The sequence below is a fragment of the Panthera uncia genome (assembly GCF_023721935.1).
Source record: "Panthera uncia isolate 11264 chromosome A3 unlocalized genomic scaffold, Puncia_PCG_1.0 HiC_scaffold_12, whole genome shotgun sequence".
Lineage (NCBI taxonomy): Eukaryota > Metazoa > Chordata > Mammalia > Carnivora > Felidae > Panthera > Panthera uncia.
Window position 1 is genome coordinate 10,596,090 of NW_026057579.1, and position 12,384 is coordinate 10,608,473.

Below are 12,384 nucleotides of genomic sequence, written 5' to 3' on the forward strand. Positions count from 1 at the left end.
ACCCCTATGGTTTAGTCATTCTAAAAAGTATCTTCTGTAGTTTTAGAATTGATTAACAGTCCTGAGGAAATAATATCTCTGATCCTCTGAAGTTAGAATGGATCTAGATCTTGCCCCAAATACCATTCCCATAGGACCATTCAGAGGATCTTCAGGACAAATCAATTTATTGAGACAGTGAGCCCTATAGGAAGGAGCTCATTCACTTCTGGTCCTATCTGGCTGCTCTGTATACTCTGCTTGCAAACACTGCTTTAGTAAACTACCTTTGCATGCAAAGAATTACTGTGGCTACCACAGCCAGTGGGCTGCTTTGTCATTGCCTCTGCTGCTACTCAGGCTTGTTTGAGAAGCAGAAGGGACTCTGATGACTGGCTTTGGGAACATGACTCTCCCAATTTCTCAGTCATTACTCTTTTTTTTAATATTTATTTTTGAGAGAGAGAGAGAAAGTGGGGGAGGGGCTGACAGGAGGGGGCCAGGAGATCCAAAGCAGGCTCCGTGGTGACCGCAGAGAACCCAATGTGGGGCTCGAGATCATGACCTGAGATGCAGTTGGATGCTTAACCAAAGGAGCCACCCAGGCGCCCCTATCAGTCATTATTCATGACGGCAATGATAGCTACTGGGTCCAGAGTCTAGAACTTTCCTGGCATTTGGTTAGACATTTCTACCCCGTGATTGGAAAATTGTAATCCAAAACTTGTAACACACAGCATACCTTTGTATTTTTATTTTCTGCTGGCTTTCTAGCTTCTTTCATGGTTGAGATGAGCTGTTTTCCCATTTTACCTCCTCATCAAAATCAAAGAAGACAGAACAGCTTTTCACAGCCTCCCTCACTCTCTCTTCCCTGTGATTGGCCTCCTTCCATCACACTTTGGCCATGCTGAATCCTATCACGGAGGCTTTGCTCCTCTTCTTCTTGCGTGGAACATTCTCCTGCTTGTCTTCTTTGGTCTCAGGCTCTTCAGGTAGCCTTTCCTGATGACTCTGGATCCAGGAGAAGCACCTTTTCTGTGTAGATCTTGGCTGTTTGCTTACCGCACCCATCTAAAACAGTCAAGAATAAGGATGAAACAAAAGAGTTTCTTGAGTAAAAGAAGGACGCATAGTTGTAGTTGTTGGGCCTACATAGGAATAATTGGCCCATAAAAGATATTGTGTCTTTGGTCTTCCCAGGAGCTGGATGGCCAAGGCCTTTGTGTTGGAGTCCACCTACTTTCATCTGCTTTAATATCTGAAGGTGCTCTTTGAAGTTGGAATGTTGTAAGAACTGTGTTCAGAAAAATACATTTCGATTGGCTATGCCTTCACCTTGGAATAGGTGATATATATATATAGTTAAATAACAAATTAAGCACATTTATTTACTTGTAAAGTAACCTGCAAATAAATGCAGAAGTTTGGGTATTAACTCCCAGGCTCCCCTGCTCTGGATGAATTCTCGAAACTGACTGGTGCTGACTGGATGTTCCTTTCTCTAGCACATCTCTTGCCCGTTCTCTCCTGTACCCCATACTTCCTGTTGCCCTGTGTCACAGTGTTCTTTTCTTGTGTCTGTTTGCAGACGATGTTTGCTCCGTGTCTGTAGTTGCTCAGAGATCAGACCTTAATTCTCCTGAGCCTTCTTTCCATCTTCCAACTTTTCTAGCTTCTCTACTACGGTTGCTGCATGCGCTATCTTACAACATTATTGACAAGAGACTCATTCTGAGAATCTCAAACTTAGAAGAGATCTTAAAGGTGTCGACTTCAATCCCCAACAGATCCTGGACTCATACTTGCAACATTTCTAACAAGTGGGTGTCCAGCCCCACCTTGAATACTCTCTGACATGGGGACTCTCAATGTCCCATTCCTTGGACCACACTGTTAGTTTATTAGGATATATTAAAGCAAACCTTTGGGTTTTTTCTTCCCACCAGTCCTGGATCCATCCCTTTGTACCGTACAGAGTGAATCCACCTCACGTTAAACATGTCTTCAGAGATTTGAAGGCAGCAATGCCCAAAGCCTTCTCTTAGAGAAATCCTTACTTCTTCAACTGGCATTTTAAAGACGTGTGATATTAAATATCCTGTTTGGGGCTACCTGTGTAAGGGTAAATGTCTTATAAGGAAATATAAAAATAGCCCTTGTTAAATGTGATTTGGATATGTGTTAACAGTCTGTCAGATTGGTGCTTATAAACTCAATATTGGGTTTTTTTCTTTTTTTGTAGCCAGGTAACGTGTTTTTGGTAGATACAAAACAAGTAAAGATAGGAGACTTTGGACTTGTGACATCCCTGAAAAATTACGCAAATCGGACAAGGAATACAGGAACTCTTCGATACATGAGCCCAGAACAGGTGAGGTCCCTTTCCTTTCTGTCTATATAGTTTTCATTTCTTTTGTATTTTTAATTAGAAAGATAACAGACACCTCTTATAAAATTAAAACATCCACAGAAGAAAGTGGAAAATTCCCTTTAACCCAACTTTCTATTCCTACTCTTCTCATAGAGTCTGTTGTTTATCCTTTTGGATCATTTTCTGTGAGTTATAGACATTTATAAACACACATTTGTATATATATGCAGACTTTTTGCACAAAAATATAAAGAGATGTTTCTATAACTGACTGTACTGTTATTTTGTGGCTTTTTTTTTCACTCAACAATGTATCATAATCTTTCCGTACCAGCACAGACGGATCTGACATCCATTTTAGCAACTATATTGTATACTGAAGTATAGCTATACCATCATTTATTTAACTGTTTCCTTATTGATGAGTGTTTATTTAGGCTGTTACCAACTTTTTACGTGTTTTCCTCCTTATCTTTGACTCTAAAAACACATATTTCTTTTTTTTTTGAGTTTATTTATTTATTTTGAGAGAGAGTGTGCTAGTGAGCAGGAAGAGGGGCAGAGAGAGAGAGGGAGAGAGAGAGAGAGAGAGTGAGAGAATCCCAAGCAGGCTCTGTGCTCAGTGTGGAGCCCGACACGGGGCTCGATCCCACAATCATGAGATCATGACCTGAGGCAAAATCAAGAGTCCACCAGTTAACCAACTGAGTCACCCAGGTGCCCCTAAAAATGAGTATTTCCATGATAATCTGTAATAGATTCCTTTAAGTGAAATTACTGAGTAGGCTGACAGGTGCATTTCAAATTTGGTAAATACTGTGAAATTGTCATTCAGAAAAAAGTGATTCTATTATGCCCTCCTCCCAAAGTGTAGGAGAATGCTGCTTTCTCCTTCACACTCCCAACCAGACTAGGGTGCTAGCAGACTGCATTTTGGCCTCAGTGATGAATGAGGAGTATCCTGATGTTTTAGTTTGCATTTTTCAGATTTTTAGTAAGGTAGGCCATCTATATATGTATGTACTTACCACTTTTCTGCAGATTTTCTATTCATGTGCTCTCCTCATTTTTCTTAATTAGGTTATCTGTTCCTAATTTCTTTGTAAGGAATATTTATATATTTTGGATATTGATTCTGTATCTGTTAACCATATTACAGAAATGTTGTTGTATGACAACTTAAAATCTTCTATGCTACATTTTAAACAAAGAAATAACAAGAAACCATCATCAAGGAAAACATTTGAATGTTTGTCTTATGTGTAGTTTCATTACTCTAATAGTCTCCATTTTTGGTTGATAGCTTGTTGTCTGTTTTCATCTTTTTGATGTTTGAGAGCCTAGGGTAGAGAGGAAATCCACCTTTTCCCCTTGGGGACCATGTGGCATAAAAACATAATTTTTTTTTGTGGAATAGGAAAGTGGAAGACAAACTTTAACTCCTGCACCCTGTATTGTCACCCTAAAATATTTTTGAAAAAATCATTCCTCATTGTGCTTTTCATTTACTTAGTGGTTTTTAAACTGAAAAACATTTTATTGAGAAATAATTTATACATCATGAAGTGTATGTATTTTAAAGGTACATTTGTCATTTGACAAAGGCATCTATACCTGGGAAACCCATACACTTGCGAAGATGTAGGACATCTCCCTCGCCTGTGAAAATTCCCTCAGGCCCTTTCCAGTCCCTCCCTCCTTCCCAGAGGCGGCCGGTGCTCTGATTTCTGTCACCACAGATTAGTTTTCCCTGTCTTGAGCTTCATATGAGTGGAATCATATTTTATGTATGATTTTTTTATTGTATTTGATTACTTCAGTCAAGCTAATGTCTGCTGGAGAACCTCTGGTGGTTGTTTATACCAGCAGATTATTCCTTTTCATTACTGAGTACTATTCCATTGCCTGAATATACCATAGTGTGCTTCTCTATTCTTCTGATGGTCATTTGGATTGCTTCCAGTTATAGAACATTATGAATACATACGAACATTTGCATGAAAGCCACTTACTGGGAACTCTTAACTGTTTCGCCTCCTGCATCTTATTTAACACTACTGTCAAGCTCTGAGGCTGAAATTTTTGTTATCCCCATTTTATGGCTGAGATTATTCCACCATTGATGGTTAATTTACATGAGTGATGCAGCCAGTTAGTGACACATTTGAACCAGGGCAGTGAGACTCCACAGATCTTGCTAATAAACACGCATTGTTACATGATATAAGATAGTTTGGTCAAATAGCTGTTTTGGTTTCAGAAGCCATGAATGTTTATATCAGGTATCAGTAACAAATATATCAGTAACAAATATAAACATATTTTGGTCTCTTTAGATTTCTTTACAAGAATATGGAAACGAAGTGGACATCTTTGCTTTGGGGCTAATTCTCGCGGAACTCCTTTACATATGTCCCACTGTTTCAGAAACATTACAGGTAAATAATATCACAAAAAAGAATTAAGCAACAAAAATTATTAGCAGTCATCTCCAAAGTGCTGCTACAGTAACTGCCCTTATGTGAGGATAGACTTGAATATATTAGTATTGACTGGGAAGGAAATATGGATTTAATCTTTCACACAGTTGGGCAACCAAAACTTTTTGCTTCAGACCAGAAACTTTGGTCTTCTTTTGAAGGTGTGTACATCTCACAAAACTAAAGCTGTTTCTTATTTGAGTCAGTCAGTAAAATTTTATTGATTGCCTGCTTTGCCTAAGACACTGTGCTAAGTGCTACAGGGTTTTAAATGTGAATAAGCCTCGTTCTCATGGAGCTTTTATTTTAGAAGGGAAGATACTATAAGAGAATGCTCTACATGTTTTTGGGAAAAGACATGAAGTCTTGGGGAAACAGGACACAGATCTTTCTAGCTGTAGGGATTTAGGTTTCATGGGGTATTTAAGTTGGGCTTTGAAGGATTGGTTGGCTTCTAATAGTCCAAAATAGAAGAAAGATCATTCCAGCCTTCCTTGTGCAGAGGGTGGGACTAGCAGACAGAATCATTTTTCTTGGAGTAGTAAGTGACAAGGAAGGGATGGTTGGCACACTGGAGAGATGTGTTGGGACTAAATTAAGGCAAGATTATGGACTTTCTTATGGGGGCAGTGGGGAACTGCTAAACGTATTAGGCAACCGGAGGGATATCTTGGTCTGAAGCTCAGTAAACGGACTTGCTGGAGCCAACAGCCTTCCCTGGACAGCAGGGATAATGAAAATACCTAGCACGTAGGATGCCAAAAAGGATGAAGGGAAGTAATGCAGATGACGCTCTTAGCACTTCAACATGTTGATGTTAAGGATGGGGAAAGGTGGGAGAGGAGAGTCCTCTTGCCTCTGGGCCAAGAAGCAAGTTTGGTTTTCCTCCTGAGTGAATAACTTCCTCATGAATATATATATATATATATATATAATATATATATGTGTGTGTGTGTGTGTGTGTGTGTGTGTTTTATTTTCAGATTTTTAAAGAGCTAAGGGACGGCAAGTTCTCAGATGTATTTGATGGCAGAGAAGTAAGTACTTGAAAATAATCAGACTTTTATTCATTTCAGTGTTCTATTTATTAGTATTGACTCACTATCATTACAGAAAATTCTTCTGCAAAAATTACTGTCACCCGAACCCGCGAAACGGCCTCATGCATCTGAAATACTGGAGACTTTGAAGGAGTGGAGGAATGTAAAAGAGAATAAGAAACGAAGCACATGTTAGAGCTCTTCTAAAAAAAGTATCCTGCCTTGGATATTCAATTTTTCTATAACTGTCTAAAATCTTCTAGGGACACCTATTGGGTATTTACCTTCTATTTTTATTTTCCTCTTAATTTTTCACTAAATTTTAAGAAGGTTTGAATCTTTTTTTTTTTTTTTTTTTACTTCAAAAACATTCAGACACTTTTCTTTTCCTGAGCTTATCTTCTTATTATAAACATAGGGGAGAATATCTCTCAAATTTTTAAAATATTAGCAAATCAATTAATATTCATTAAATGTCAACTGTTTCTAGGCCAAAAATATATGAGATATCTCACTGTTTGAAATAGCTAATTTAGAGAAATATGGTACTCATAAGAAGATAAGTGATATACAATCACTTTGGAAAACAATTTGGTATGATCTGGTAAAGTTGAAGGTGTATATACCCTCAAAGCCATCAATTTGGTTCCTACATGCTTGCCTACCAGAATGTTCATAGAAACCTTGTTCATAACAGCCAAAAGAACAAAAAACAATGTGCATCACAAGAAGAATGGATAAACTGTATTTTTCCATACACTGTAATACTATATAGCAGTGAAAATGAACGAATTATATAGCTAAGTGCAGTAACATGATACATCTCTGAGGAACATAATGTTAAGCCAACAAAGCCAGTTACAGAAAACATATACAGAATGATTCTATTTATATAAAGTTGCAGACCCCGCTAAATGAAATACTTTGTTTAGAAATCCAAACAAATGTGGTAAAACAATAAAGGGAAAGAAAAGAATAAGAAATTCTACATTTTGATGGTGGTTTTCTGAGGAGGGATGGAAGTGGTGTGATAGGGGAAGTAAACTTCAAAGATAACAGTTCACTTTGTTTTAAGTTTATTTATTTATTTACTTTGGAGAGAGAGAGAGGAGAGAGAGAATTCCAAGCAGGCTCTACACTTACAGCATGGAGCCAGATGTGGGGCTCGAACTCTTGAGACACGAGATCATGACCTGAGCCAAAGTCAAGAGTTGGATGCTTAAGCATCATGACTGAGTCACCCAGGCACTCCTCACTTTTTTTGTCTTAAACCAGATGTTGCATTCACTACTGTTTACTGTGTACTCTTTTTATCTTAAATACATTTTGTATCTATTAGAACAAACACTTTAAAGAGATAACTGTGCTAGAAGGTAGTAGGTAAGCACAGAGAAGAATCGGTCTGGAGAAGTTTCCAGGAGATCACTTTCTACTGAGGTATCATGGCATATGGCTTAGAAGTGGCATTCCAGTGAGACTTCTAAGTAGGCTAGGGATTTAGACAAGTAGTGAGGAGGAAATATGGGCAGGAGTCTGGACAAGAGCCATGGCTTGAGTTCTGGAAAAGATATACCTAAGAATGTTGGGTATACTTTGTTTCCCTGAATTGCTGGAGAGAATACCAGAAGATAATTTGGGTGACATCTTGGGAAAAAACCTGAGGGAAAAAACCTGTCATATAATTTTACAGTTTTTAAAGTGAGCCAAGTTTAGGCTAGGCAGAAAAGTCACAGAGAAAGGCTTTTACAAAGGCTATAGCTATTTCTAAAAAGTTATTGAAAGCAGTTAATATGGTTTTCAACTCTCCATGCAGTATTTGATCAAGGCAAGGTTTATCAATGGAGGGTAAAACCATTGGTTGAAAAGGTGTTGGGGAACAAGATCTTCAAAGGATTTAAATATAATCCCACAGATGATATATCAGTTACAAGGGGGAAAGGGAAATGTACCTTTACATGTACCTTTACAATGGAAAGACCTCCTGGTCTCCTTAATAACCATGTGATTAAATCAACATCACTGAAGGTGGGACTGACTACCTAATATTATGCCTCTCCTGATGTAAGAGTTATGTACTATCACCTATTTAGTTTTCTTGCCAAAGCATTTAACTGGAACTCAATCATGAAGAAATTATTAGACAAATCCTGAATTAAGTCATTCTATAAGGTAATTACCTTGGGCTTCTCAGAAAGTCAATATCACACACAAAAAAGTAGAGGAAGTATTCTAAATAGAGACTAGAGAGGTATAACGACCAAATGTGATACTTGAACCTTGATTGTATCTTGGATGTTAAAAAAAAAAAAAAAAAGAGATAAAAAAAAAAAAAAGCCTGGAGCGCCTGGGTGGCTCAGTGGGTTGAGCGTCTGACTTTGGCTCAGGTCATGTTCTCATGGTCCATGAGTTCAAGCCCTGCATCGGGCTCTGTGCTGACAGCTCAGAGCCTGGACCCTGCTTCAGATTCTGTGTCTCCCTCTCTCTCTGTCCCTCCCCCACTCACACTCCCTCTCTGTCTCTCAAAAATAAATAAACATTAAAAAAAAAAACCATCAAATTATAAAAGACGTTTTGGGGACAGTTAACATTTGGGTATGGACTGCATATTAGATGGCATTATAGAATAATTTTTAACTTTCTTAGGTGTGATAATGATATTGCAGTCATGCAGGAAGAGGTCTTATTCTTAGGCAGTGCATGAGGAAATATTTAGGGGTGAAGTGGCATGATAGGGACAACTTTCAAATGTTTAGTGAAAATCACTATGTATGTGAAGGGAGAAAAAGCAAATGGGGCAAAATGTTAACCACTGAATCACTGATAAATCCAGGAGGAAGATAAAGTTATTTATGCACATATGTGATTTAGCTTTTATATATACACATATACATAGATAAGTGTGTGTGTATGGGCAGCTACATAATTTGGGACCCAGTGAAATGAACACATGGGGACTTTGTTCAGTAATTAAGCATGGGTCACTTCTTGAATATGGAGCTTTGTACAGCTGCATAGTTTCCACAGCCGTAAAGCCAGACATGTGTGAAGATATATATGTATACACACATATATACGTGCACGTGCATATGTATCTGAGATGAAATGTTTAGAAGTCTAAATACCAGCTTCTCCAAGACTCAAATTATCCAGGACCCTCACTAGAAACAAACTCACAACATCCATTCCCTACTGGAGTGTCCACCATAACTTGAGGTTCCTGGCATGTTAACTTTTCATTATGGAATATTGGAATTCATTGTGGAATATTTCATTATGGGATATTATGGAATATTGAATGATTCTAATATTATTCATATTTAATTTAATAAATTTTATGTTAAAGCATACACAAAAACAGAATAATGAAACTCTATGTTTCATTCATTCATTCAAATATCAACATTATGCCTTCTTTGTTATATATACCTCCTTCCTTTTTTTTTAATGTTTAATCATTTATTTTGAAAGAGAGAATGAGCTAGCTTGTACAAGCAGGGCAGGGGCAAAGAGAAAGGTAGCGAGAGACTCCCAAGCAGCTGTGCACTGTCAGTGCAGAGCCAGACATGGGGCTCGATCTCATGAACTGTGAGGTGACCTGAACCAAAATCAAGAGTCAGATGCTTAACCAACTGAGCCACACAGGTGTCCCAACCCCCCTTCCTTTTTTAAATTTTCTTCTACTGGAGTATTTTAAAGCAAATCTCAGTCCTTGTATCATTTCACTTGTAAATACTTAAAAATGTATTTCTGACATAAGATCTCTTGAATTTTAACAAAGCCATGATACATTGTCATTCCACAAAATTAATATTTCCTTGATGGTTGTATAGTAACCAGTCTGTATTCAGTTTTCTTCACAAAAATATATTTTGGCCAGTTGTTTAAATCAGGATCCAACATTGCATTTAGCTGATGTCTCTTTTGCTTTGTAACATTTACCCCTGTTTTAAATTTCTTTCCTCTTGCCATTTATTTGAGGAAGGAACTAGATCATATATCCTGTGGAATTTCCTTCATTCAGGACTTGACTGATGGTATCCCCATGGTGTCTAGTTAGGACTAGAAGCTTGACTTGATTCTGGTTCAAGTTTTTTCCCCCAAGAATACTGCATAGATGATGCTGTATACTTTCCTTGACATCTCTTCAGGAGTAACATAATGTTTGGTTGTTTCATTTTCAGTGATCTTAAGATTGATCCGTGGGTTCTGGTGGTATAATCTACTATAAAGTTTCTTTCCAATCTTCCACCTAATGGTTGGAGATTGTTGTTTGGATCCATTATTTCATTAGGGGTTGCAAAACAGAGATTTTTGGATTCTGTAATCTTTATCATCTGTGGTTATTCTATAAAGAACTTTCTTTAAAGCAGAATGGAATAGATGGAATAAATATTTTAGAATGAGTTGGTGCCCTGGTAACCCCCAAAGGCAACAAATAAGGCTTTCATTTTTTGAGCAGCGGTATGACCCAGCCAGCTCTTTGAAACAGTTGTGTTTAGAATGGGTTGGAGCAGGAGGAGACTGTATTTGAAAGACCAGAAGGCTGAGAGGCTAAGACGGCCTGAAAGATACTGGGGACAGAACCAAGAGGAGTCAGTGACTAGTTGTGAGGATTAAGGAGAAAGTACCGCCAGAGATTACCTCCAGGTTTGTTTGAAGGTGAGTAGCCGGATTAGGATGTAGGCTTCAATCGGATTAACCCCCAAAGAGGCACACATATTTGAGAGATATTTTGTCTCACACTTTTATCTATTATACAATTTTTCGTTAGGATTTAAGCCAATAGGAAGGCCACCGCACATCTGTCCACGTGATGAGGGCAGCACGTATGGGGTGTAAAATGTTAGCTCTCACTTGGAGATGCTGTTTGTGTTGCTGCCAGAATAGTGAGGTGAGGAGGTCGAGCAGACCGTAGAAAACACATGAGAGAGAGGATGGATTCATACACAGAGTGATGTGTATGTTATCTGGAAGTAACCCCTGAGGCTCAACTTTGAATCCAGGGGAGATTATGCAGAGGAAGGCAGACCAAGGAACAAAGTATGGCAAACACTCCATTTAGGTATTTACTCTTTATATCTAAATGTCAACCCTGTCCTTGACGTCTGTGTGATTCTCTATCTGTAACTATGGCCTGTCCCAATCCTGTATGTCCTCAGAACAGTCTCAGATGAAGGGACTACAGTTGATAGATGTACAGTGTTCTCACTATTGGTTTAAACTCTGACTAAAAACAGTAGAAGAGATAAAACTGTGAGGCAAATACCTCTCAAATATGTGTGACTCTTCAGGGGTTGAGACCTGTATTAGTTTTCTATGGCTGCTTTGAAAAACTACCACACACTTGGGGGCTCAAAACAACACTCATTTATTCTCTTACACTTCTGGAGGCCAGAAGCCTGAAGTGAGTTTCACTGGGCTAAAGTCGAGGTGTTGGCAGGGCCACGTTCCTCTGGAGGTTCCCACTCCATGACCCATGTTCACTGACTTACTTGACTAAGCTCCTGCCACACAGGTCAGCTGTGTTACCTGAATAAGGTTTTGCACTCAGTGGCTCTCAACTATGGTTTCTACCTAAAATCTCCTTCTTTTTTTAATAACAATTTTACTGAGATGGAATACATACCATACATTTCACCCATTTAAACTATACATTTCAGTGACGTCATGTATGTTGAGAGTGCAACCATCACCACGATGTTATCTTTTTAATCTTTAAATTTTTTTTCTTTTTTTTTAGAAAGAGAGAGAGTGCACAGAGGAGGGCAGAGACAGAGAGAGACAGAGAGAATCCCAAAGAGATTTTTTGCCCAATCTGGACTTTCATTTAAATGGAATCATACAATATGTGGTCTTTTCCATTTAGCAGAATGGTTTTGAGGTTCATCCATGTTGTGGCATGGATCAGGACCTCCTTCCTTTTTATGGCCAACTAATAATCAATTCTATGGCTCTATCACAATTTATTTATCCATTCATCGGTTGATGGACATTTGGGTTGTTTCCACTTTCCTGCTATTATGAACAATGCTACTATGAATATTCATGTGCAAGTTTTATGTGGATGTATGTTTTCATTTCTCTTGGGTAAATACTGGGAGTGAAAGTGCTGGGTTATATTGTAACCCTTTCCTCATAACTTCACGTATTGAAATGACACTCAGAATCAAATTCAGTGTGACTTCATCATGTTCCACTGTCCCCCACCCAGAATGGAACTGTTTCCTAGTTCTGCTCTTGTCCAGTGCCTCAGTATTATGCTTACCAATTTGCCTTGGGAGCTCGGTTTTTCTTGTGTGGCTCTTTCGATGAATTTAAAGCAGGGACAGGCTCTCTCATTTTTGTTTACCCCAAGGCAGTGAGCCTACTGACCTGCATAAAGCAGGAACTCTGTAAGTGCTTTTGAATCGGTGGGAAATAAAAGTATTAAGGATTTCATACGCTTGATCCTACAAAATGTGTCTAATACTAAATAATAATGTTCACTTTCAAATTTCAACAGTTAAATGGC

The 12,384-nt window shown here is 38.3% G+C and overlaps 1 protein-coding gene across 5 annotated transcripts in view; it reads left to right on the forward strand.

The window, feature by feature from the left end:
- Positions 1-9,848, forward strand: part of EIF2AK2 (eukaryotic translation initiation factor 2 alpha kinase 2) — a 36,573-nt gene extending 26,725 nt beyond the window's left edge. For 4 of the 5 annotated variants that reach the window (XM_049651889.1, XM_049651890.1, XM_049651887.1 and 1 more), the window contains 4 exons: positions 2,225-2,353; positions 4,690-4,791; positions 5,817-5,870; positions 5,947-9,848. In XM_049651889.1, the coding sequence (XP_049507846.1) occupies positions 2,225-2,353; positions 4,690-4,791; positions 5,817-5,870; positions 5,947-6,069 (408 nt within the window). In that variant the 3' untranslated portion in view covers positions 6,070-9,848. Of the gene's footprint in view, positions 1-2,224; positions 2,354-4,689; positions 4,792-5,816; positions 5,871-5,946 lie in introns of those variants that run through there. The other variant, XM_049651891.1, reaches the window with a different exon arrangement.
- The last annotated feature ends 2,536 nt before the right edge of the window (positions 9,849-12,384 follow it).